The sequence below is a fragment of the Portunus trituberculatus genome, chromosome 19 (assembly GCF_017591435.1).
Source record: "Portunus trituberculatus isolate SZX2019 chromosome 19, ASM1759143v1, whole genome shotgun sequence".
In the NCBI taxonomy this organism is placed as follows: domain Eukaryota; kingdom Metazoa; phylum Arthropoda; class Malacostraca; order Decapoda; family Portunidae; genus Portunus; species Portunus trituberculatus.
Window position 1 is genome coordinate 19,318,646 of NC_059273.1, and position 26,318 is coordinate 19,344,963.

Below are 26,318 nucleotides of genomic sequence, written 5' to 3' on the forward strand. Positions count from 1 at the left end.
TTCTGTTCACTAAATTAAGCTTTGATTTATAGTGTACTCACTCATGCCTTTTGTAAGTTTTCAGGACCTCTTCAACAGTGATGTACGTACTGTATAATTCGTCAAACGACATATGAGACAAATAAAAGGAGATGAACACGCTCGTCCAGCATTACGCGATGCAAACAGTCTGAGTAACTGACTGATTCATTTACAGAGGTAAGGCGCCCCAACATGGCAGTTACATGGCACTGATATAGTGTGGACAGCTAAACTACATGCCAGCTCCACACACCTCAAGCTACAGAATAGTGTGTTTCTTTGAAGGTGTTGTATAGCATTGTTCAAGTCCTATTTGTTTATCAGCACTTGGACAACAAATATGAAATAAACGAGCATTTCTTTTATTTAGCAAGTAACAAAATCTAGACACATACATGGACACAGTGTGAAACAAATCACATTTAATGGAAGCACTTCAAATGAAACACTACAACCAACTAATTAGAGAAACAGGAAGCAGCTCACCTAGTACTTTTATGTTAGAGATCAGAGGCTACCAGTTTCCGAAGACATCTTAGCAAAGCGTATGTCTTCCTGCAGCTTGGCGTATTCCTTTAACAAATCCTGGAACTTTGGGTCTAAATGTTCGTAGGCAGCCATAGCGTGTCTCAGTTTGGCAAGCGACTCCTCGGCTTGTGTTCTCCGCTGCAGCAAATGTCCCTGCAGCATCTTGAGGGCCCGCACAGACTGACTGCTGTAAGTGGCTGTTAAAATTTCCAACTCAAGACACCTGTAAATGAAAAGTGTGCCTCAGTAACCTATCATAATTAAATTGAACTGTTTTGTATTGCACCATTACCTTATAGCACTACAAAGTCAACCAAATCAAAACATTTAGCCTTTTTTTCTTTTTGGCTAACACTCTTAGACTTGCTAGGGAAATGGCAACTTAGTGGGCATTTTTTCATTTTACATTGCCCTTGGCCAGGTTTCCCCTCCTACATAAGAAAAATCGTTGAATAGGTATGCTGGGATGATGGGCATTTTTTCATTTTACATTGCCCTTGGCCAGCTTTCCCCTCCTACATAAGAAAAATCGTTGAATAGGTATGCTGGGATGATAACTTTCCACCACATATCAGTCTTACCTTAGCTTCAGGAAGTGAGTTTTGAGAGTGATGAGGGAGTTGGCCAGGTGATGTGCTGGATACAGGGAGAGTCGGTGCTTTGACACAAGGGTCTTCAGAATCTTGCTGTACTCAAACAGTAGGCTATAAACCTAAGGGACAAAAGTAATACAACCATTCAAGTATTTCTACAAACAATTCTCCTCAATCTTTCTTCAAATATTTAAAGTAATACTACCATTAAAGCATTACAAATAATTCTTTGCAATCTTAATTCAAATGTTGAAAGTAATACTACTATTAAAGCATTTCTATAAACAATTCTTTTCTGTCTTTACCAACACTGTCAATCGGGTTCAGTCTAAATCAGTGGGAAGAACAGAGGGATGACTTGAGAAGATATATGTAAACAGTACAAAGAGGACTTGGGGCAAAATGAAGAGATTGTGGGAGAAGGAATAGACAAATTGTGAAAGAGACTTATAAACCATTCAATTCTGTAAGGAAAATATAGATATCAGATGAAAAGACATGAATCCACGACCATGACAACACTCTGCTTCATATATACAGTAAAACATTGATAAAAGAGTCTTGGAGAAGATTTCAAGATGCTATAGTGAACAGCTGCAAATGAATGGCCAGATGACAGAAAGATTGTGTGGGGTGATGAGTGTGAATACATGAGTGTCGGTAGCAGTGCATCACGTTGGAAAGCCTCAGGTCAGGTTCACTTAGACCATGAAGTACTCAGATGGACTCAAGGTCTATGCATTTAGTGGAGAGGAGAGAAGGGCTGGCAGGTGTAAACTAGGGCTGGCAGGTGTAAACTAGGAGTATAAGAGCATGAGGGTACTTCAATTTAGGGATTTCCTTCTTCATGTAAGAGGGGAAAACTGGCCAAAGACAACAGAAGTGCTTAACAAGAAAGGCCCACTTAGATGCCAGGTGTACACTTAAAGCAACATCACAATACACACCTTTTGACTAAAGTGGTGAGTCTGAATTACACAATGGGTGAGCTTGCTGCTTTCCTCAGCCAGCCTCTGCTTGGTCGTTTCCAAGTGTTCAACAACCTTGCTAGTGTCCTGCCAGTCACAATCTTCAAAGTCTGTTATGAAAACTCAATATCTAAGTGTTTTCTTCCTCTATCAAAATTAATTAGTATATAATTTAAATAGTCACACAGCTTCTGTTTGCTTGCAGTATTCTAAACTCCCACCATGCCCCTGATGTTCCCATTAATTCACTACAATCTGTTGATCACTTAAAAAATTGCCAGCAAATATATTGTACGAATGAGTCAATAATGCCATAAATTTTGTAAAACAGGAGAAATAATCAGTCACTTTAAGATTCCTTACCAACAGGATTTAAGAATGATCTTATTTTGATCCATTCCTGCTCCAGAAAAGCTTCCATTGCAGCACTCAAGTCTTTGATGTACAGCTCTGGGGTGAGAGCCTTACTGCGCCCCACCATATCCGCAGGGCTGATGCCGAACAGTGTCAGCTGAAGGATAGACAAATACATATACAGTGAAAACAGTGCAATGTCTGCAATCATGAGGACAATGTTAGGCATTTCAGTTCTTACTAATCAAAGTGCAGTGTCCACACCTCCTTGTTGCCTCCACCTTTCTCTTGTGTCCCTGGACTGCTCTTTGTCAGCACCAAGTGGTCCTGCAGCTCTGATAGAGTGACGGCCTCCATCATCTTTCTCATGCCCTGGTTTTTCACGGAATTGATCATCTCATTACATGCAGAGTTTGAACATCTTATATTGAATTCAGTATTACACAAACATTATTAATTTGTTAAATAGTATAATGAAATATGAGATGGTGAAGATATCCAATGTAACAAATCTATATTAACACCTCTGACCTCTTCTATTTGCTATTTGACTCCATACAGAAACATTAAAAAATATAGACATGTATAGTATGTTTATACATATATACACATAGAACTAGTTTTGAGTGTCTACATTACAGTAATTCATGTTACCTTCTTTTGGTAGATATTTAATTCATGTCTTAATCATTTTCATATATGTATGAGTGACAGCTTACCTTTTCCTTCTCCGTCTCCCCATCACTCATGTTGAGAAGCACATCCTGGGACACCCAGTGCAGTGTGGCTGCTTCTAGATATTTCACCCTGGAACAAAGTAAGGCTGTCTTCACATACGTTACTCAAAACAAATAAGAAAATATCTCTCTGAATACATTAAACAAACCTATTATAACAAGATACTCATACACACCACAACCATTACACATTGATGCTACCATTCATGTTGCAATGTTTGTTATCTATAACTAAGAAAACCTCTAGCTAGCTGCAAAAGATTTCATTGTGAACACTGACTGTGGCACGGAGTTCTGTAAAGTCTGTCCCGTGAGCAAATGAAACAAATTCTGAGGTGTTTGATGAGGTGTCTGTGGGAATGAGTTGCAAGCCAATATTTTCATTCCAATCATACACATATATCACTGCCATATAATGAACCTTTTCTGGACAAACCACTTTATTGTTTCTTTAGTCTTAGTTTGTGCAGCGTAAATGATGTGTGGTGTGTGGTGCCTTAGCCTCAGCCACCCTATGTGGGCTTGCCAGCCTGGTATGTACAGTGACTGTAGCTATAGATAGTTCATCTGGTGGAGGCCTACCTACACTAGCAAAGCCACAAAATGAAGTTATAGCTAGGTCAATAAAAGCAGCCACACATACAGCATAGACAGCACAGAACCACCCTTAGTGGATTCCTTTGATGACGAACACACTGACGAACTCCAGATGCATCATGGCTGCTAAGACATCATGTAAGCAGCTAAACTTCAATTAAACTAAGAACACAATGACCAAATTTGTCATAATATCTCAACACTTTCACCATTGCAGTGAGTCTTTTGCTGAGCAGTGCACACACCTGGTGTGCTTGAGGGTGACTGAGGCATGCATGAGGCGGGTCTGTGTGGCTCGGAGGACGCCTGTCGGGGTGAGGCGGAGGGTCAGGTCCTCCAGAAGGTGGCTCAGCTTGGGGTGCTTGGTGACATCCTGATGGGACACATACACTGGCAGGCTCTCACTCACTGAAATATCACACAACAATAACAACAAACTTTACATAACTGTGAAAATAAATTAATTAATAACAAAACAATATAAAGCAAGGTCCTACAAATTGTACTCCCATAAGATGCAAGTTCTCTTCAAGTTAGAATGAGTCTCACTCCTGATTACAGACTGTATGAATAGAGATGCGAGCCTGTGTTGTATTATAATTTCCTCCCATATGCTGTGACTACATTGCTGTTATTTCTACATATCTTACAGACTGTGTTTCCATTTTCCTATGATCTAACCTCATTTAATCCCTTCAATACCAGAATGTATTTTCATATTCATTCTGCTTCCTATTTAGTGATTTTACACATTTTCAGAAACTTATGTTGGGGATTAAAATAGTGAAGACTGAGGCCATTAATCTTCTGACCTCTACAGACCCTTCCTAATGTCAATAAAATTGTCTAATCTTACCCAAAACTCATGGTAAGAATGTGCCCCAGTATTGAGGAGTTTAAGAGAGAGGTTTCAAGACATTTATCTCATCCTTTTGGCTAACTCTCTCAGACCTACTTGGGAACTGGCATTTTGGTAGGCCTTTTTGTTTAATAATTTTTGTTGCCCTTGGCCAGATTTCCTCTCTTACATATAAAAAATAAACAACTGGTGAGTATGTAAATTGGCAAGTAGTGAAGGAAGATATCACACGGTTAGTGAATTGCTGCATTTACTCACAGCGATTAGATAGAGCCTCAGGAGACACCTCAGAGGAAAGGTGTGCCATTCTGTCCAGTGTCACCAGCGGCAGGATGGTTGTCACTGAAATGAAATAAAAAGGAAAATGGTTGCTATGATAGAAATAACAAAATATACATTCAAACTAAGGATGTGATGTCCTCATGACTCTGCGTGAAGGCCTATAAGTAGGTATGAGAATCATGCTTGTGGTGTGTCTCTGTTAGTAAAGACCCAGTAAGCAAGCCAGTGCCTGTCATCCTCCTGTCTGTCTGTGAGTCTGCCTTGCCCTGCCTTCCAGTGTCTTGCTGAGAGGTTTGCAGTGCACACAGCTACAGTCACTGAACCCATAGTGTAAGTGTTACTTCCTGCTTGTCCTGCAGCTGTGTAAATGCTGTGGTGGTGGCACAAGGGCAAATGGGAGGTATGTAACAATATATACAGCATATTTCAAACTGGTAGTTATCAAGACTGGACATGTGGCTCTATTTTCCCTTACAATCTTGAGAAACCTGGTGGGAAAATGGGGTTTATGGGTGGGAAAGCTAAAAATGGCTAAATTTCACCTTTTGCAACCAAATAGTATAAGCAGGGAGCACCAGCTGCTGTTGTTATGATGGGTGCTAGCTTTGATATACATATACTACACAAACAAAAAAACTACAGAAACAAAATCTTTAGAAATTATAGTCTATACCAGAGGTAGGCAACTTTTTAGCGTGTGCCAAAATTGCCAAAATTTCTGACTTAAAATTTGTCCCTGTGCCAACCAAATTTTTTAACTTTTTTTTTTATACCTCTTAAACTTTAAGTACTTAAAGAACTTTTTAAAGATCATTTTTTTTCAATTGTACAATTGTACAATTAACAAAATTTACCAAAACATTTCAAATGCAATTTTGACGGCTAAACAGTTATGTCAAATCAAAAGATATATCTGAGCTTGTGTTGCATTTTCCTCAACTCTTGAAAAACAAATAGTTGTATTGGTTAACTCAATACATTGCATCTTACGACACAAAAAAAAAATCTATAAATATTCTCTTCTGACTCCCCTGTTGCCCTCGACTACCAAAAACACACACAAAAAAAACAGTAACCTGTGTTTTTGTGTGCCAGAAACAAGTCACTGGTGCGTCACATTTGGCAGCATACCAAGGGTTGCCCACCACTGCTCTATGCTTACTTATGGACACTAATCTAACCTAACATTACTTAACCTTACCTAACCCAGCATTATCCAACCTAACCCAACATTAATTAACCTAAGCCAGCATTACCCAACCTATCCCAGCATTACCCAACATAAGCCAGTATTACCTAACCTAACCTAGCATTGCCTAACCTAACCCAGCATTACCTAGCCTAACCCATCACTACCTAACCTAAACAGAGATACGTTGGTAGCACTGCAGTAGGTAGGCTAGGTTACGTTTGGTAATATTGGGGTTAAGGAATATTAAGTTAGGTGAGGTTGGGACATAAGGAGGCAAGGAAGGTGGATGAGAGGAGAGAGGACAGTGAAGGTAACGGGCAAGGATGAGGATGGGCGAGGGAGAGGAAGTGGAGGGTGGAGGAAGGCAGAAAGACAGGAGAGATAAGGATAACAGATGAAAATATGAGCTGGAGGGAAACAGGTCAACTCATTACTGGACTAAGGCTTGACGATTGACAAATAGTGAAGGAAATTAAATAAATAAGGAAAAAAAAACGTATAGATTAGTCACCTATGATGTCAAACTCTTCGTTCTTCCTGCAGGGCCGTGAAAAGAGATGATTGTTAAAAAATTTTCGAACGTCAAGGTTAAACTTCTCCGCCAACGACCACTCATCAGTGTTGCCAGATCAAGTTGCCAAAAGTTCCCTGTTTTGCCTAAAAATATTTCCCTATTCAGCGCAGCATTTCCCTGTCGTAATTTTTTACTTCTTACATACGTACATACACACATTCGTGTGTATGTATATATATATATATATATATATATATATATATATATATATATATATATATATATATATATATATATATATATATATATATATATATATATATATATATATATATATATACACACACACACACACACACACACACACACACACACACGAATATATAATAATGAGTACTATAATGTAAACATAGTTAAACTTCATTGTTACCTACCTAGAATGATTGCTATGCCTGTAGATCTGAAGTTTTGTAGATGTCAGCTGTCATAAGTTCTAAGTGCCCCGGTGTAACTTTGAAACTGTGAGCTGATGAATTTTCAAAAATTTTCCTTGCATGAAGCATTCCATTTAGCGATTCTGTGTTCAGTGAATTACGAACTTTGGTCTTCATTAAATTCACTTGAGAAAACACCCTTTCAACACTTGCACTAGAGTGAGGAAGACACAACAGATTTTTCATGAAATTTCCTAGTAGTGGAAATAATGGGGAATCATCACCTTTTTTCAAGTCTCCAACCTTTTGCCAGAACTTGTATACATTAATATCAGGTTCTACATTAAGTTCAGTGTTTTTCAGAAAACGCCATTCACCGTCTATCTCATTTAAGTCATTTTCAGACACCAAGTTAGGAAACTGAGCAGCTAGGGGGGCAACAGAGGGAATTGTCTTCATCAGTACACTTTGTGGATCTAGAGCCTTGAGATTTGTAAATACAGAATCACTGAGATTAAACCTTTGCAAAATTTGAGAGGCTCCTTCTATGTAAAAGTCCAGACATCTCAACTTGAACGTGTCCAGTTGCTGCTTGTCAAGGTTTTGGTATTTCTGAAGGGGTGCAGTTACTCGTCCTCCAAGATATAGCTCTTCCAATTTAACTCGTCACATTCCTTTCGACCAAGGACATTTTTCACGATGGCTGCACATTTAGTTTTGTCGCACTTCAATTTTTTTGCGACATCTGAGTCTGGACATATCGCTTGGATAGCGAGAACAAGTTTATCTGCAGATGAGAATGGAAGATTTAGCTCGCTCACTACTGCAGCCAACCGTATCTCTGCTTCTTTCACTTGTTTTTCAGCATGCCTTTTTCCACTAACACTAGGCATATCAAGTACACTAACTGTGCGCTTTGCACTTTCAACTATCTTAATATGTTTTGCTCCAGCAGCATGCTTTTCTATTTCTGACTTGCCCGCCTTTCCGTCAGAGTTACACAATTTACAGTGGTAATACAAAAGTCCCTTGTCACTCTTCGTCAGCCAACTTTGAAACAATGGGTCACTTTCCCATTTTTCTGTGTATTTCTGCGAATATGGCTGCCTTTTGCGTTTGGCTGGAGGAGTAGACATGACTGCTGTACGCGTTCCAGTAATAGAATCCTTCAGAGACTTCCAGACCTAACTGAGCTGAGCGACAGTGTATGAAAGACTGAGGGAGGCAGATTCGTATACTGGACTCGTAGGAAGCGGACAGGGTGAATACGCGTCTCTGTCTCGTAGAAATACACGTTCAGCTATCAAGCAGGGGCGAGGGAAGGAAGGGGAGGGACGATATACGGATCTCATACGTGTCATGACACTGTTTAGGTGAATACGGGTCTCTATCGGTCTCGTAGAATACAGGTTCAGCTAGCTAGCAAGGGCGAGGGAGGAAAGGAAGGGACGGTATACGGGTCTCGTACAAGTCATGACGCTGTTTGGGGATGAGGGAAGAGTGAACGGTGGAGGAAGGATATAGTGATCGAGAGACCTCAGAAGTGGATTGAAATTCAATTGAGAGGGAAAGGAAACAATAAATAATTGATAAAAATTAATACAAATAATTATTATACGGATGACGGGTGAAGAAGGATGGGAGGACAAGGGTGGGGACTGCGGATCAGTGATGTTAACTTTTCTAGCCCACATTGTCGTACCGAACCACCAGAATTATCGTATTTTGCCTAATATTATCGTACTTCCAAAGGAAAAAATAATATACACACATCAGAACTGCATTATACACTGTATTGAACATTTCATTAATTTTCATATGCAAATGACATACTACACATACAAAGGTTACACAAAGGTGTGTGTGTGTATATATATATATATATATATATATATATATATATATATATATATATATATATATATATATATATATATATATATATATATATATATATATATATATATATATATATATATATATATATATATATATATATATATATATATATATATATATATATATATATATATATATATATATATATATATATATATATATATATATATATATATATATATATATATATATATATATATATATATATATATATATATATATATATATATATATATATAATGAAAACTGTATATTGATAAAAGCTTACATACAGTGTCAATGTGCATGTATCTCCAAGGGGTCAACGTATCAGTCAACCGTCAGTCCATCACTCTCCGCAACACAACCTACACTGGAAAACCGTTAACAGAACAGAACAGAATCAGAAAAGGAAAGATGGGGAGGGGGAAGTGGGGACAGAAGAAGAATAGATGGGTGATAAGAAGGGAGCTTCAGTAAGAGGGTAAAGTCACTGGGGCTTGACCCAGGCGCAAGATGGTTACTGAGCGTTACGTCTATTATAGAAGTTCTTTATAGAAGAGATGGACGCGGCAAGGGAGGCCGGCACCAGACCAGGGGGAGCCAAGCAGAGCGCATTACTACCGAGCACGCAAGAGCAAAGGACCGCCAATGCCACGGACGAGGGCGACGCACCCACACGGAAGTGGCGGCCAAACCCTCTCGTTTTCAACCGTTATTATTTATTTCTTTATTTATTGTTGCCCATTACTGCCACATAATGAGAATGTTTTGTTTTTTCATACCGTTATACGTCAAATAGAACATATGATAATAGAAGGAAAACTCGCTCCTCACATAACACTAAGGCCGGGAGCACACTAGCGACTTGTCGCGTCCACACGATGTGGTCGTGTTTGGAGCACACTGGCGACACGACGTGGCGACCACTTGTGACGACCACAGAGCGACGGAGCACACTGGTGAGGCGACGGCCCGACGTGGCGACCACATCGCTGAGTCACGCCCCCACCCTTCGAGATCTAATTAGTTTCAGCATGGACTCCGAAGATGAAACACTTGCATTACTTCTGCTTCTGCGGCGCCGCCGTCGTCGTCGTCGACAGAGAGCACTGTGGATGCACTCAATTACTGCATCAAGGCTGACTAATGGACAATTTTACACCATAATGGGTGACTTAAGAGCAGACAGTGCAAAACTCTTCAACTACTTCAGGATGTCTCAAGAAAGTTTTAATGAGCAAGGGGTGTGTACCCAAGCACGTGCCCACCCTGACTGACTGACAGTGGCGAGTGGCGGGAACAACCACTGTCGCTAGTGTGCGCGGGCCCGGCGATAAAACCACACCACGCCTGTGGCGGGGATGAGCGACAGAGAGCCACAGTCGCTTGCCACAGTCGCTAGTGTGCGCGGCAAAGCTTGAAAACAATGGAAACATATGGGAGACCACATCCCTGCCACACGATGCTGTGGCTTTGTGGCGCCACAGAATCGCTAGTGTGATCCAGGCCTTAGTAAGAGTCACACTAATAAGATCATTTTGTCACTTGACACAGACTGACTGACAGCGTCTCTCTCCTTTTTCCTTCCCTCCCCAGTCCCCAGCCCCTCTCTCTCTCTGAAATGTTGACATCGATATTTTTTTCTTTACACAATTATTACAGTACCTTATTACAAATATATAAAAAAAAAACACTTTGCCACTCAATTATCGTATATTGGTGTACGATTCTTACCTATGTATCGTACATCGTACAAACAGCCATATTATCGTATAAATACGATAATTGTCGTACAACATCACTGCTGCGGATGAAGGGTGTGAGTCCGTTGGTCAAAATCTCCCTAGATTTTGGAAATTTCCCTGCATCTGGCAGCTCTGGTTGCCACTCAATCTCCCAAAATGTCTACATGATATTAATTAAAAGAAATGCATTAGAAATAAAGATACATTTCATTTTTCTATATGCAATTTTATAATTATTATTTTTCAAGTTAAAATTTACAACTGTACCATCTTCCAAAAGATATGAGTTACGTAATAAGGAAAGAATGAAAACCATATATCCAAATTTAAAACAAACTTCATAATACGATACAAAAATAGTGTTTATAAATACATATCAAGTTTTATAATGCCATACATCCACTGGTCTACCCGTATGTGCTGTATTTCCTTCATGGCTAGTGTTTGTTTTGATTCGCGCAAACCGTCACTTGTTTTCATTTTGATCTCAAACAAGAAGACAGCGGGAATTTTTGAAGTGCTGGTTAAATTTACATGTTCAGGACACACTTCCTAATAGCCAAAGTGGAGGAGGCAAGGGCATCAAGCAGCTGAGAGTAGAAAGCAGCGGGAGACTCCTAAAACAGCACCACAAGGAGAGAAAACCATGTAAGGCAGTGCTGGAGTGGCGACTCTGGGAAGGGAGGGTAAAGTAAGACAAATATGTACCACGGGATTCTAATTTTAGTGCTTAGGCGAGGAATGAATATGTGATAAATAAGTGGTGGAATTAAGACTGGTTTCTATCCCCATCATGTAGGTTTTGGTAAGGAACAGGAAGTCCACCAGGCTTTTGACACACTAAGGTCACTAAACCATCAGATTCTTATTAAACTTGGCTCAATCTGCATTCTTTAGAGAGACGTAGGTTAAGAGGTGATCAGATAGAAGTATTTAGTGGTATAGGGATTACAACAAGGGGGACATGAGAAAAAGTTCTTAGGATCAGGAAGTAGGAAAGACACCAGAAATAGTGGGTTTAAGCTTGAGAAATTCAGGTTTAGGAGAGATGGGAAGAAATTGGTTTTCAGAGTAATTGGTGAGTGGAACGAACTAAGTGGTCATGTAAGCAGTGCTCAGTCAATAGGGAGTTTTAAAAAGATTAGATGAACTTATAGATGGGGATGGTAGATGGAATTAGGTAGCTTTTCTCATTCAGGTACTGCCATGTGTAGGCCTGACAGCCTCTTGCAGATTCCCTCTTTTCTTATGTCCTTATAATATAGGCATTGATGGTGATATTCTGGCACTGTCCTAATATAGATGTCCCTCCAGCTGCCCTTGTTTCCCGGTTCCCCCTTCGCAGCTTTTTCACTCAGCTGACAGGACGTGGGAATAAAAATATGATAACCCAAACTAACCTAACCTAGCTAGCATTACCTAACTACGCTATTGGTTATTAAGACAGTGGTTACATTCTTTCTTGGATAGAGGCTTTTCTTTCTCATAGATCAATGGAAGTAGTTGTGGGCAGACAGGTCAGTTCTTCATTTCCAGTAGTTAGTGGGGTACCTCAAGGCTCTGTATGAGGTCCTGTTCTCTTTCTTATCTGCATAAGCTATATTGGGGTATCTTTAATATGTGACTTTAAACTATTTGCTGATGACCTAAAATTAATTATATCTCTATACTGTCTTATAATCTCTCTACTATTTTGCAAGACATTATCACAGTTCAAAGAGATATTAATTCTTTAATTGCAGTTGCTGAATCCTGGGATAGAAAAAATAATGTGCTAAGACCAGGTGTATAAATAAGTTTTGGAGTCAATCTTCATCAGGTTTATGACCTGGGATCCTATTCATTATATAACTAAGGTAGAAGGTAAACCATTACAATAGAGCAGTGTTGCATTTGATTTATTTATAACTATAGAGCCATCATTGAGATTTCACATTCTCATTCAGTCCTTGGTGTCTAAAGCTGCTGGACTAACAAACTCACTTCTCAAATCTACTCTGTGCCGGTCTCCTTCCTTCATAGCTAAGCTTTTTATCACTCACATACAACCACTACTTGAGTTTGGATCGCCAGTCAGGAATACTGGTTACGTCATGGATCTGACTCTTTTGGAATCAGTGAAGCGAAGTTGGAGTAAACAAATTACGGGTCTTGGTGATACCTGGTAATTTGATCTTATGATCTGCGTCTCAAAACTCCAGACTTATATAAGTTTTGGAGTTAATCTTTGTCAGATTAAATAAATGAATAAATAAATGAAAAAAAAAGGACGATTGCTTCGTACTGATTTAATCAAGTGCTGAAAAATCTTTCGTATGTTGTCTGGTGTTGTTCCTACTGATTACTTTACTATGGCTTCTCTGAGAGGGATGTTGAGAAGTCACAAACTCAAGATATTTGTTCCACAAGCATCCTGTGATTTTTTTCAGTTTGAGTGGTCAGGCATTGGAATGGTTTCCCTGCTGAGTTAGCTGAAACAGAGACAGCCTCAGTACATTTAAAAGAGACTCCATGACTTTTTAGGTGATAACTATTTGACTATAATGGGAGTCACTAACAGTCTTCATATTCTCTATCAATATATATGGACTTATAGCACACTATCCAGTCATATCATTGTCCTTTTTTATTTATTTATTTATTTATTTATTTTATTTATTTATTTATTTATTTATTTATTATTATTTTTTTTTTTTACTGGCATGCTAGCCATTATGGGGGGGCTTCCCTCCAAGGGAGTCCAACCATGTAAGAACCAAGTAAGATAAGAAAACACTTGACCTGTCCACCTTACAGTATTATGCTGACCAGGTAAGGAACAGGGGTTATGCATGACTAAAGACTGTTCCTCATGTTAAAATTTGACTGATTTACAGGTCTGCTAAAAGCAAAAAGGATTTTGTGGCATGGTATGGCTCAGGGTCCTGGAATACCTACAGTCTGGAGGAATACAGTGGGCCAGACTTCATTACAGCCACCAGCATTGCCAGGTGAGGGAGGCTTGGTATCAGTTAATTGTCTGTGATTCTGCTCTGCTCTCACTCTATTAGTTACTTGTGTGCTTATAGAGCTGTTGTTTTTGGAAGGCATGTTGTGTATGTCTTGTGTTAGAGAGGTGGACAGAATAGGAGTGAGAGGATGAATAAAGTTTTGCGCAGCGAGGACGCAGTAGAAGATAGCAAGAGATGTAACATTGTAGCGGTGAGAGAGAGGCTTAAGGCAGTCAGTCAGAGAACAGAAGTTAATAAGACAAAAAGCTTTTGATTCCACCCTATCTGAAAAACATTTTAAGTGGAGCCCTCCCATACATGGAAATAATACTTCACACATGGGTGGATAAGACCTGGGGGCCACCGTGGTGCAGTGGGACCGCGCGCTCTTTGTGGGCCCCATGGTTCTCAAGCGCACGGGTTCGTATCCTGGCCACGGTCCGAGGTTAGGAAGGGTATCCACTCGGGGTAACGGTTCCCAAATGCCAAAACTAAAGTCAGGAGACACCATCCTAGCCCGAATATAATAGGGGACCGGACATAAACCGAAAAAAAAAAAAAAAAAAAAAAAAAAACCATGGGTGGATAAGACCACTTTACGAGTTGCCAGTTTGGTGGTGAAAAAACTGGTGGAGACAGCTCAGACTTTATAACCAAAGCCTTCATCCCTCTCTTTATACCATAGCTTTCAGTTTCATTTCATTGCTTTCATATTACATGCTTCTTGATGTCAGCATAAAAGATCAATAATTCCCAAATATACCTCGGTTCCTGCAGACATATTCAATCTTTAATAACTCAGGCAAAGAGATTGATACCTGGTATATATATATATATATATATATATATATATATATATATATATATATATATATATATATATATATATATATATATATATATATATATATATATATATATATATATATATATATATATATATATATATATATATATATATATATATATATATGTGTGTGTGTGTGTGTGTGTGTGTGTGTGTGTGTGTGTGTGTGTGTGTATTTACCTAATTGTATTTACCTAATTGTAACATACGGAAAAGAGCTATGCTCGTGTTGTCCCGTCTCCATATCTATTAATGTCCAGCTTTTTCTTAAAATCATGAATATTCCTTGCATTGACCACTTCACGTCTAAACTATTCCATGCTTCCACCCTTCTATGAGGGAAGCTATATTTTTCACATCTCTCCTATAAGTGGCCATTTTAGTTTTTCCCATGCCCTCTCGACATTCTTCCATTCCACATACACAGATCTTCCCTATCCATTTTTTTCCATGCCAATCATCACTCTGTATATTGCTATCAGGTCTCCCCTTTCTCTTCTGTTTTCCAGGGTTGGAAGTTGCATTCTTTTCAGTCTGTCTTCATAAGTCAAATCTCTTAAGTCAGGCACCATTTTCGTTGCAGCCCTCTGTGTGTGTGTGTGTGTGTGTGTGTGTGTGTGTGTGTGTAATAATTAACTCTTGACATGTGAAAAAATTCTTTGTTACTACTGTTGACAAGTCTTATATGTATACAAACAAAATATATACAAAATACATGCTAAAACACTTCACTAAGAGTTACATGTACATATATATAATATTTTATATGTATATATAATATATATATATATATATATATATATATATATATATATATATATATATATATATATATATATATATATATATATATATATATATATATATATATATATATATACTAAGCACTACAGGTTAAGCAGATTCCACTTCATAAGTCATGTTTTATACCTCCACCTAACACTGACCTTCACCTGTGCTGAACTTTGTATCTAACTGACTTAACATGATAGTCACATTTGAATGAGGAAAGTGTAGGTGAGAAGTGAGGGACTCTTGCAGGTCCATGAAAGTGTTTGAGCGGCACTTCAAGATAGACATGGGCATGGTGTCTGACTCACAGCTGCTGTTCTGGACGCTGGAGCTGGAGGAGCGTCGGGACACACCCGTCACTCGGTCACAGGCCAGGCTGCGCAGAAAATTCTGAAGAAGACTTTTAGAGTATGTGTCTGGTAACACACCTTGGTAGTGCAGGTTACATATTCAGCTTATCTTTTATAGGTCATATATTCACATCTTAGAAAGAGAAGGCACATTTATTTCATACCAGGATAGTTTGTAATTTTGATCATAAACACTTGAAATAATAAAAAATCTTTTGAAAAATAAAACTTTGGGACAAATTTGCAAAATTTGAAACCAGATATATTCAGTCAAACACTGTGATTAGACTTTGTAAATGGTTCTTTATCTTGACAGTTGAAAAAGCAACAACAAATTGCAAATTTGATTTTTAATACATACTTTTTAATTTTGTTCCTTTTAGTTTGCCATCAGCAGTGAGGATCATCTGTTGTTTTGCAACAAAATTATCTCAGCAGACATGCAGAGAAAACTTTCAAGAGCTCTCTCTTGTAATTCACTGAAAATTATGAAGCTGAGAGGCAGTGATCCAGTCAACCTTTTGATGATGTTCAAACAGTCAAAGAAACACTCACCAGACCTCCTGAAGTTAAAGGTAAAGATGCAACTCCATGCAGTAATTTGTGATTTAAAGATGTCTTCATTTTAAGTTAGTACTACTTGAATCATACCCTCATGATGGATAGCTTCTTATTTATCTGATATTGGTATTGCATAACATAAGTACGTGTTGTCTGCAGCACGAGGAGCACCTGTTCAGCTTGTTAGAGAAGGTCCAGCACTGTGGACTCATGAAAGGTAAAGACATTACAAATGAGATAGCAGAGGCAGCGAAGACCACAGTATTTCAGACCTTGGGGAGCCAGAGTGAAGCAATACCACGTGTGAGGAAAATCGACGTCGTCCTAAGGAATATGCATCATAAAGATGTGAGTTGCCGCACTGCATGCTGCCTTGGACTCTTGCTCCAGAACATAATAGCTCACTTCTGAAATTAATATATTGTTTTGTTTTATATGCATTCTTTTTATATATCACTCAGTCCATCATTTTTGCTTATTTGTTTGTACTTTTTGTTTTTTTACTGTACTTTAACATGTGTTTTTGAATGATGAAGTATCTAATCAAATTCTTCTCCCAGGTTTCACTACTACCCAACTTCCGGTGGTCTTATATTGAGGCTGAGGTGTGTGCCCCCTCTGTCTTCCACCTGTACAGAGAAGCTGGGATGCTGAATATTTTAGATGTTCCTGAGTGGTTAAACGTTCTAAGAGTCAGTGGTAAGACAGAAATTGAAGCAAGATTTGAATGATTTGTATAAGTTAACACTATAAGCTTTAAGAAGTATGTAGAAAATCTCATTATTCATTTAAACAAGGCCATAAACTTTCCATTAAAATTTTTATATTCTCGGTTTTTATAATTCAATATTTTGAGATAATTTTTTGTTAATGTCACTAGAAAATAGACATGCTGGAAAGGAAGTGTTTCTAGACAGTTAACTGGTGTGATGTACTATGGTAGAGTGATGAAATGCTATGATCACTATGTGGAAGCAGACTGGTACAGTGTGTTGTCAAGAGCAGAATTAGGAGTGGTCATGCAGTCTTGCCATTGCTCATATTGAGTACTGTTGTGAGGCCCTGTATTCCACTGACATAAAGCCATGTGTTTTCATGCAAGAAGTATACATTATGTGTCATATACAGATAAAACTTCTTGACCTCCTGTCACCTGCTGCCAACTCTCACTTTAGAGTTTGCTCTTGCTGTGCTTTCAAATCATGTAGTTATTTACACTGTATGTACACACTGCACATAAAACAGTGTATATCTGCCACTACACCTTCATTGCATTTTCTCATCATATGCACTGCATCTGTATGTACATACACATCACCACTCATGCTACTTACAGCTAGCGTCAAAATATCATTGCCCAGTAGTGAGTCTTTCTGCACAGTCAGCGTGAGGGTACAGGATACACCCAGTTCCTGCAGCACATTGAACAATAAAGATATACAGAGGGCCTGTCTATCGTGATATGCAAGTCATCAAATGGTCTGCAGCTCTCACAACATTCCCATTTCCAAAAAATTTTACAAAATCTTGTATAAATTTTAAATTTTTAGATAAAAATTTCTTTATATGAAAACAAAATACATCTTTATGATGTAATTTTTTACATTTAGCCTACTATAGAAGTAGAAGTATAGGAAGTGTCAGCATGTTATTTTGTTTCTCTTTGTATATAGTATTTAGTATGAGAGTCTTCTATTTTAATATTGTTTAAGTTTTAAATTCCATAACAAGAATAACTCATATTTTATCTTGAAGTACAGTTGCATTATCAAAACTAAAATAGTGATTATATTTTCTTTCCTCCACCAATGGTTTGCTGCTTGTATTCCATCCCTGTGACAGATCTTACCCATCACAGGACAAAACATTACACTTATTTCTCAGATAGTTGTATATGTCCTTTGTCACTGATGCACTGGGGAGAATAACTACAGGTTTCTTTTAGTATTGAAAAATTTAATCCTTACATTATGCAGTATCTGTCGTCTCATACTGTACATACAATATACATTTATCATGAAATGTATCACCTTGTTTTTCTCTTAATACTCACTGTCTTGTTATACTAAAGTTAGTGCCATGCATAATGTAAGACAATGTTCTTACACTGTATGTAACATTCTCACCTCATTAGAGTCCAGCTGCAGGAGATAAAATTGTCTTAGAGCTCTCTGGTGCACAACTGGGTCCTTCATTTTGTGTTGCTGTGTTTATGTAGTATTCTATCTAGATTTACAAATTTTAAGAGACTTGCTGGGTATATAACGCACACACACACACACATTTTCTTGGTTTTATATTTTTTTCCATGTCTGCGTCTTCTTTTCTTTAATATAGATTTCGTATTGTTATGTGGATAAGTGAAAGAGTAGATTGATTGATAGATAGATAGACACATCACATAGTGTAGTGGTTAGCACGCTCGACTCACAATTGAGAGGGCCTGGGTTCAAGTCCCGGAAAGTGGCGAGGCCAAATGGGCAAGCCTCTTTCTTAATGTGTGGCCCCTGTTCACCTAGTAGTAAATAGGTACGAGATGTAACTCGAGGGGTTGTGGCCTCGCTTTCCCGGTGTGTGGAGTGTGTTGTGGTCTCAGTCCTACTAGAAGATCGGTCTGTGAGCTCTGAGCTCGCTCTGTAAATGGGGAAGGCTGGCTGGGTGACCAGCAGACAACCGTGGTGAATTATGCACACACACACACACACACACACACACACAGCTCAGTTATCCTAAGGTAACAAAAATAAAATATATTTTGTACCTAACTTTGAACACTCAGATATTAAAGCAATGACCAATGATAGTCCTTGGTTCCTGTCCCCATTTTCTCTCTCTCTCTCTCTCTCTCTCTCTCTCTCTCTCTCTCTCTCTTGTGGCAGCTCAGTCTGTACAATCATGAACATTTACTCCTTGCACACCACAACAAATTTTCTTTTTCCTTACCTTCAACGCAGTTTCCCAGCAGTGTACATAGATCGGTGTAACATCTTGAATTGTGTAGGAGTATTTTTCACATCAGATTACTTTGTTAACAGTTCAAATGATTCGCATCATTGTTGACATTGATCCAGTTTAACATATCTAATACAGGAGACTTTGAAGTTTACATTACATTTTAGAATAATGAAATAAATTTTTATTTGTCTAATAAAACATAAAGTCAAATACATATATTGATTCACCTGAGTTGAAGACCTTGCAGAAGAAGAGTAGGCAGTTAGTGGATACAAGTAGCTGAATATTTAGGAAGGATGGAAGGTTATATAGACTGAAAAGTGTGTGAGTTAGTAGACACCACCAGCACACCAGGAATTAAGTGTATTTGGAGAATTGTTAGTACAGTGGAACCATGCCTGCTTTGGGGTCCGAGGGGTCTCCAAGCGCACGGGTTCGAATCTTGTCCACGGTCAGAGTGTAGGTTGGGCTTCCTCACTTCGGGCAACGGTTTCCTGGCGGGTGGGCTTTGAGATAGGAGGTACTCTAAAAAGTATCCCCTTTAGGTCATAAATTCCTGTGAAAAATCCCACAAGTAATAAATAAAAAAAAATAGCGTTGGCGTAGTGAAGGTCATTGATGGTGGATTGATAAGATTTCTAGTTTATTATAAATAGAAGCTGTCTTGAAAATAAGGCTTGTTGTCTCTGTGGCCTTGAAAAATTGAGTGGGGGTGGAGGGATCAATCCTAGACAGTGGCCCCTCGCTGCCTATTAATGATGCTTACCGCGTCCTCAGACACACGACGCTCCCAAGGTAAGCATCCTGTATCTTTTTTATTAATAACTTCGTCGCGCTCAATCTAGTTTATCTACACGGTAAGGACACTCAATAAACTGTTTGCATCTATGCGAAACGAATAACGATGAATATATAACAAGGAATATAAACTAAACGCAAAACATCACCAAGAACATCATGACAAAGGACACACACACACACACACACACACGAATGCTAAATTAATGAGCAACTGATCCTGCAGCAGCGAGTTTGGTGCGTGGCGGCGGCCAGCGAGTGATGGAGGGAATACCAACCACCGTGTAGCATTAGTAGGAAACCATTGTGCCATTGTGTGCGTGGATTGAAGGAGGAGACCAATTCACATACATGCTTACGTTTCGATATTCCCATCCCGAGAAAGAAATATTAGCGATGTCAGCTGTTATTTATTTATTTTATTTATTTATTTATATTTTTTTTGTAAACGGTACCAAAATCAAAGAAGTGATTGTGTTGTTTTTGGCCCATGATCTGAAACAGTTTGATCTCTCACTATATATCACTGCTTTACAAAGGCTCCAGTTAAAGACACCCGTGTTTTTATTTATTTATTTATTTATTTTTTAGTATCTTGGTGATAGATTGGCAAGATTTCCTGTTAATAAAAAACAAAAAGAGGTGCAGATACAAGATTGCAACGAAAAAGGAGAGAGAAAAAGAAAAGGAAAGGAAAGAAAGACACGAAGTAGCCGACCCGTTAAAAAGAAGGAAGAGAGAGAGAGAGAGAGTAATACAAGGGCTACATGAAGAGGGAAGTGCGGTGAGGTTTATCAAATTATCACTGACCACTTCCCTCCCTGGTCAGGCTTCAAGGGGTGAGCTGTGACAAGACAAGGTTATAGAACTCAGGACAGAGGTACAAGGCCTGCTAACCACTGCCCTCCCCCCCCAAGACAGAGGTACAAGGCTTGCTAACCCCTCCCACCCCCCTTAACAACATAACATACTAGAGAGCTGGTAACTTTGGCTCGTAATCTTAACCCTTTTAGTACCAGGGACACGTTTTCATATTTACTTTTACTCTACTTACTATTTGGTGATACAGCTTCAGAAACTTGTGTGGGGGGATTAAAATAGCGAGGATTTTGACCATTAAACTTTTGACCTCCATAGACCCTTGCTAATGTAAATAAAATTGTCTAATCACGCAAAATAAAATTGTGATAAATGAGTCGCAGTTCTGAAGGGGTTAAGCGCTTTCCTCTCAATATCACTACTTTTCAAAGGCTGTAGTTGATAATCGTGTTTTTTAAGGGAATTTTTATGGTTATGGTGATAGATTGGCAAGATTTTTAGTTCATTATAAGGAGAAATTGTCTTGAAAATAAGGTTAATCGTCTCTGTGGCCTTGAGAAATTGTCGTCTCGAGAGGGTAAGGCGTTTGGGAATACTTGCTTTTAGTCCGTATTTAGAAACGCTTTTCTCTCTCACCACGACTGTTCTCCAAGGCCACAGAGATGATTAGCGGGGATTTCAAGAGTGTTTCTACAGTTAATAATGTAGAAAACTTGTCAATCTGCCTCTAGAACCGTAACCCTCCCCCCCCAAGAAAAAAGAAAAGAAAAAAAAAAACTCATGTAAATTTTGATAAAACCTTTTGAAACTGGAGGTGAAGGACAGAAGTGTCTGAGAATAGGAGCCTTTGACCCATTCGAAAAGTTACCTTAGTTGATGATTTATGCTAAAGAAATATAGAAATAAGTGTAATTGTAATGTTTTTTTTATTCACTTTTCTATGGTTATTTGGCAATGGAAAAACAGAAATTACTGGAGAGATGGGAAGAATATATTGGAGATTTGTTCTGGGATGAGAGAGCAGAGCAGTTGGAGCATGGAATAGAAATGAATGGTCACGATATTACGGAGGATGAAGTGCACGTGGAGAAGGCACTGGGAAGGATGGAAGCAGGAGAAGCAGTGGGTGAAGATGGCGTGGTAATAAAGATGCTTCGTGCTCTCGATAGATTTAGTATTGCAGATGAAATATACAAACGTGGGGAAGTCAATGAGGGTGTGTTAATGAATTTTTCTAAATATATCAAAGAAATCTGGAATCTTAGAGAGCAATAAGCATAGAACTATAAGTATATAGAGCCAAGTATTGAAGGTAATCTTAAGGGCGGTGACAGAAAGAATAAGATGTATGATAAAAAGGGAGAGAGGGGGAGAACAATATGGCTTTACTGAAGGAAAACGAACGAGAAATGCAATATTCATAATGAGGATATTAAGTGAAAGTATAGAAATGCAAAGAGATATGTCTTTATGTTTCACCGACTATGAGAAAGTTTTCGATAGAGTTAAACATGAAGATTTAATTGACATATGAAAGGGAATAAGAATGGATGTCAAAGATTTAAAGAATGGTGTACAAATCTTACTGAAACCAGAAAGCGGGTATAAGAGAACAGAGTGACTGGGTGGATATCAAGAGAGGAGTACCACAGGGGTGTGTTTTACCTCCAGATCTGTTCTCTTTATACAGTGAGATGATAACAAGACTAATTGAAGGAAAGGAAGGTTTTGCTATGGGGGGAGGAAATATAAATAACATAAGTCACGTGGATGATACGTTTTTAATTGCTGATTCACAAGAGAGATTGGAGGATGTCCTAGCAACAGTGAAGGAGGCGAGTGAAGCAAAAGGTCTAAAATCAACGTAGATAAGACGGAAGTGATGGTGATTAGTAAGAAGACAGGTTCCGAAGTGCAATGTCAGAGTGAACAACAAAATTAAAAAAACAGGTTGCTGAGGTGAGAAGATTTTGCTGCCTGAGAAGCTACATAACAGAAGATGGAAGATGTATAGAGAAAATTAAAAGAAAAATATGTAAGGGAGAAAAATATGTGAGGAAAAAATATGAGTGAAATAATATGCGAGGGAAAAATATGTGAGGAAAAAATATGTGAGGGGAAAAATATGTCTGGGGAAACTATGTGAGGGGAAAAATATGAGAGCGAGAAACATGAGAGGGAAAAAATATGTCAGGGGAAATTATGTGAATGGAAAAATATGAGAGGAAAAATGAGACAGAAAAAAAAAAAGATTCCAGATGAGTCATAGAATTTCCAACAGTCATCTATCAATAAATACAAGCCGAAGAGCCGTTGAAATATACATTAGGTCAGTGTTGCTTTACGAGTACGGATCAGAAGCCTGGAAGACAAATAAACAGAAAGAGAAGAAGGATGGAAGCATTTGAAGTGTGGTATTGGCGACGGCTCTTGAAAATATCTTGGACGGAGAGAATATCAAATGAAGAAATACTGAGAAGAATGGGTCGTGAAAGAGAACAAATAGTGAAGATACGAGCAAGTCAGACGAGATTTGAAGAACATGTGATGAGAGGAGGACAGACACAAGACTTAAGCATAACAAACGTGGCAGGCAGCAGAGCAAGAGGCAGACAAAGAGAGATGTATATAGATGGAATAAAAAGAACAATAGATGGTAGAAGAAGAGATGCATGTATATTGCGAATGACAAGAGATAGAAGGACGTGGGAACCCATGGTCACCAACTTCTGCATCTGCACTTCAGGCAAGGTAAAGTAAGGTAATGTTAGATAAGGTAATGCTACTTAAGGTAAGATAAGATAAGGCAAGGCAAGGCAAGGCTTCCTCTTACTACCCCTTCCCTTCTGGTTCTTCTAAGCATGATTTTTGGGGTACTTTAAGGAAGATGATACTTAAACACTGCTCTCTCCAAGGAACTATTTTCAAAGAGCATAGATATCATTAATGAGATTCTTTTAATTGTTGCTTTTTATTCTGCCTTCAAAATGCAGAAGAGCAACTCAAACGTCACCACACACAGATGATCATGTTGAAGACCTCATGTATTTGTACTATAACCTTTAAAATGATCTGAGTGCTTGAAAATACTGTTCAGAATGAGTTTTTGCTTATCTGTTCATATCTGTATGTTTATTTTTATATATTTATCTATCTACATGTCCTGTTCATCTATCTGTCTATCTGTTTATCTATCTATCTGTCGCTACGTTTCTCTCTGTCTATTTTGACTGTCTATCTATCTGTCCTGTTTATTTATCTATCTCTCTATCTGTTTATCTATCTTCTTGTCTCTACGTTTCTATCTATTTATCTATCTATCTGTCTTGTTTATCTATCTGTCTATCTGTTATCTATCTATCTTTCTGTCACTATGTTTTTGTCCATCTGTTTATCTACCTATCTATTCTGCTTATCTATCTATCTCTATATGTTTATCTGTCCATCTGTTTATCTACCTATCTATTCTGTTTATCTATCCATCTCTATATGTTTATCTATCCATCTGTCTTTCTCTACGTTTCTGGCCATTTTCTTATTTATCTGTCTATCCTGTTTATCTATATATCTACCTATCTTTCTATCTACCTATCTATTCATCTATTCATTTTATTTTTTATTATCAACATCACCTCCTCGAGTCCTCAATGATAATAACACATGAATGAAAATAGTAAATAAAGGAACAGACGATGACAGGAATTTGTTATGCGATGGTTGTAAACAAAGACAATTGCTTAAGAAAAATATACACGTGCTACCTAAAGGGTTTTCTTTTCTTTTTTTTTTCTTTTTTTTTATTATTCATATATGTGCGTGTGTGGGTTTTGTAACGAGAGAGGAACTTGGTCTACGTGCAATGCTTTAGGACACACACACACACACACACACACACACACACACACACACACAAACGTACCGATTTAAAGTCTTGTGGTAATGCTGATAACACAAACAGACACACACACACACACACACACACACACACGGCCCGGTAGCTCAGTGGTTAGAGCGCTGGCTTCACAAGCCAGATGACCGGGGTTCGATTCCCCGGCCGGGTGGAGATATTTGGGTTTGTCTCCTTTCACGTGTAGCCCCTGTTCACCTAGCAGTGAGTAGGTACGAGATGTAAATCGAGGAGTTGTGACCTTGTTGTCCCGGTGTGTGGTGTGTGCCTGGTCTCAGGCCTATCCGAAGATCGGAAATAATGAGCTCTGAGCTCGTTCCGTAGGGTAACGTCTGGCTGTCTCCTCAGAGACTGCAGCAGATCAAACAGTGAATTACACACACACACTCTCTCTCTCTCTCTCTCTCTCTCTATATATATATATATATATATATATTATATGGTGAACGAAATTGTGTCAGTATTTTCAAATGATGCATAAAATCTATATAATGTTTTTTTCTTCTTCTTTATCTTATTTTTTCATCATCATCATCATCATCATTATTGTTATTATTATCATTATCATTATTATCATTCCTTTTAACATTAAGGTCCGTGAGTGAGAAGCAAGGACAAACAAACTCTATACCGAAGCAAAATTTCTCAGCTAAAGAATAAATGATAACACTGAATGAATAAACCAGTAGTAAAAAAAATACACACACTGAAATATGAATCGCGAAAAAAAGTGAGAGAAAGAAAAAAAAGAGGGAAAAAAAATGAACAAAAAAAGTGTAAACCGTTAAGACAAAAGGCTGTGGTGTTTTTTCTATACTCGAAGTCCTTACAAGAACACACACGGCGGTTCAGAGAGAGAGAGAGAGAGAGAGAGAGAGAACGGTATGATAACAGACTAATAGATACCTTCACTTTCCACATTTCCAGCTCTCTCTCTAGTTATTTTTCATGTTCTGCCATTTATTCATTTGTTTCTGAAGTTCCTAGTGAGGGTTCGAACGCTAGCGACCAGCAGTTCATATTTCGAAAACCGTCATTTTATCCACTGCACCACGAGAACACTTAAGTCATATTTTTAAGCAGTTCTCAGCCGCAGCTCCACTACTTTCAAAAGCCTTTAAGCCTCTAAGCCTCTAAGGGGTGTATTCAAGGTCCCAGAGACAGATTAACAAGATTTCTATGTCACAAACTGGTAAACACTCTAAGAAAACTAGACTGATAAGCACTGTGGTCTTTCAAAATTAGTCGTGGTTAGAATAGCTATGTTTCTGAATAACTGTAAATTCTGACCAAGGGCAACAAGAAAAAAACCAAATAAAGGCCGTCTGGATACTCTCGTCCAGGAGGTGCAGTAAAAAGGTCATCCAAAAATTTGAGAGCTTAGTGAGATTTTATTTCAAACCACTTCACGAGCACAGACTGATGAGAGTAAAGGCTATTGGAAGTGAATAAAGGCCGTCTGAATACTCTAGTCCAGGAGGTGTAGCGAAAAGGTCATCCGAAAATTTGAGAACTTGGTGAGATTTTATTCTAAACTAATTCACGAGCCCATAAATTGATGAGTGTAAAGTTAAGGTTATTGAAAGTGGAAATT

The 26,318-nt window shown here is 38.4% G+C and overlaps 2 protein-coding genes across 5 annotated transcripts; one reads left to right on the forward strand and one right to left on the reverse strand.

The window, feature by feature from the left end:
• Positions 1-367: 367 nt before the first annotated feature.
• LOC123506035 lies at positions 368-9,297 on the reverse strand. 4 transcript variants are annotated; one of them, XM_045257868.1, is made up of 9 exons: positions 9,251-9,297; positions 4,916-4,999; positions 4,044-4,206; positions 3,184-3,271; positions 2,729-2,836; positions 2,474-2,621; positions 2,090-2,220; positions 1,131-1,261; positions 368-772 (listed from the first exon to the last, which is right to left on the reverse strand). In XM_045257868.1, the coding sequence occupies exons 2-9, from the start codon at positions 4,962-4,964 to the stop codon at positions 529-531; spliced, it is 1,062 nt and encodes a 353-aa protein (XP_045113803.1). In that variant the 5' UTR covers positions 4,965-4,999; positions 9,251-9,297; the 3' UTR covers positions 368-528. The 4 variants fall into 4 exon arrangements, with proteins under 4 accessions (XP_045113803.1, XP_045113799.1, XP_045113801.1 ...); XM_045257864.1 differs by having other exon boundaries at positions 9,247-9,280; XM_045257866.1 differs by lacking the exon at positions 9,251-9,297 and adding an exon at positions 7,080-8,385.
• A 1,859-nt stretch (positions 9,298-11,156) lies between these two features.
• On the forward strand, positions 11,157-18,271 carry LOC123506287. The gene is made up of 6 exons (XM_045258244.1): positions 11,157-11,353; positions 13,582-13,695; positions 15,584-15,742; positions 16,068-16,259; positions 16,405-16,593; positions 16,806-18,271. Exons 4-6 carry the CDS (start codon positions 16,125-16,127, stop codon positions 16,974-16,976), a joined length of 495 nt encoding a protein of 164 aa, XP_045114179.1. The 5' UTR covers positions 11,157-11,353; positions 13,582-13,695; positions 15,584-15,742; positions 16,068-16,124; the 3' UTR covers positions 16,977-18,271.
• Positions 18,272-26,318: the final 8,047 nt, after the last annotated feature.

Bases quoted from the DNA above. Each gene is read 5' to 3' on its own strand.
- LOC123506035 (XM_045257864.1), bottom strand. The intron at 2,622-2,728 runs GTGTGGACACTG...TCTATCCTTCAG, and splicing joins AAGGTGGAGGCAACAAGGAG to CTGACACTGTTCGGCATCAG. The intron at 1,262-2,089 runs GTGTGTATTGTG...TTTGTCCCTTAG, and splicing joins CTCACCACTTTAGTCAAAAG to GTTTATAGCCTACTGTTTGA.
- LOC123506287 (XM_045258244.1), top strand. From the start codon at position 16,125: ATGCAGAGAAAACTTTCAAGAGCTCTCTCTTGTAATTCACTGAAAATT. The intron at 16,260-16,404 runs GTAAAGATGCAA...TGTTGTCTGCAG, and splicing joins CAGACCTCCTGAAGTTAAAG to CACGAGGAGCACCTGTTCAG. The intron at 16,594-16,805 runs GTGAGTTGCCGC...TTCTTCTCCCAG, and splicing joins GGAATATGCATCATAAAGAT to GTTTCACTACTACCCAACTT.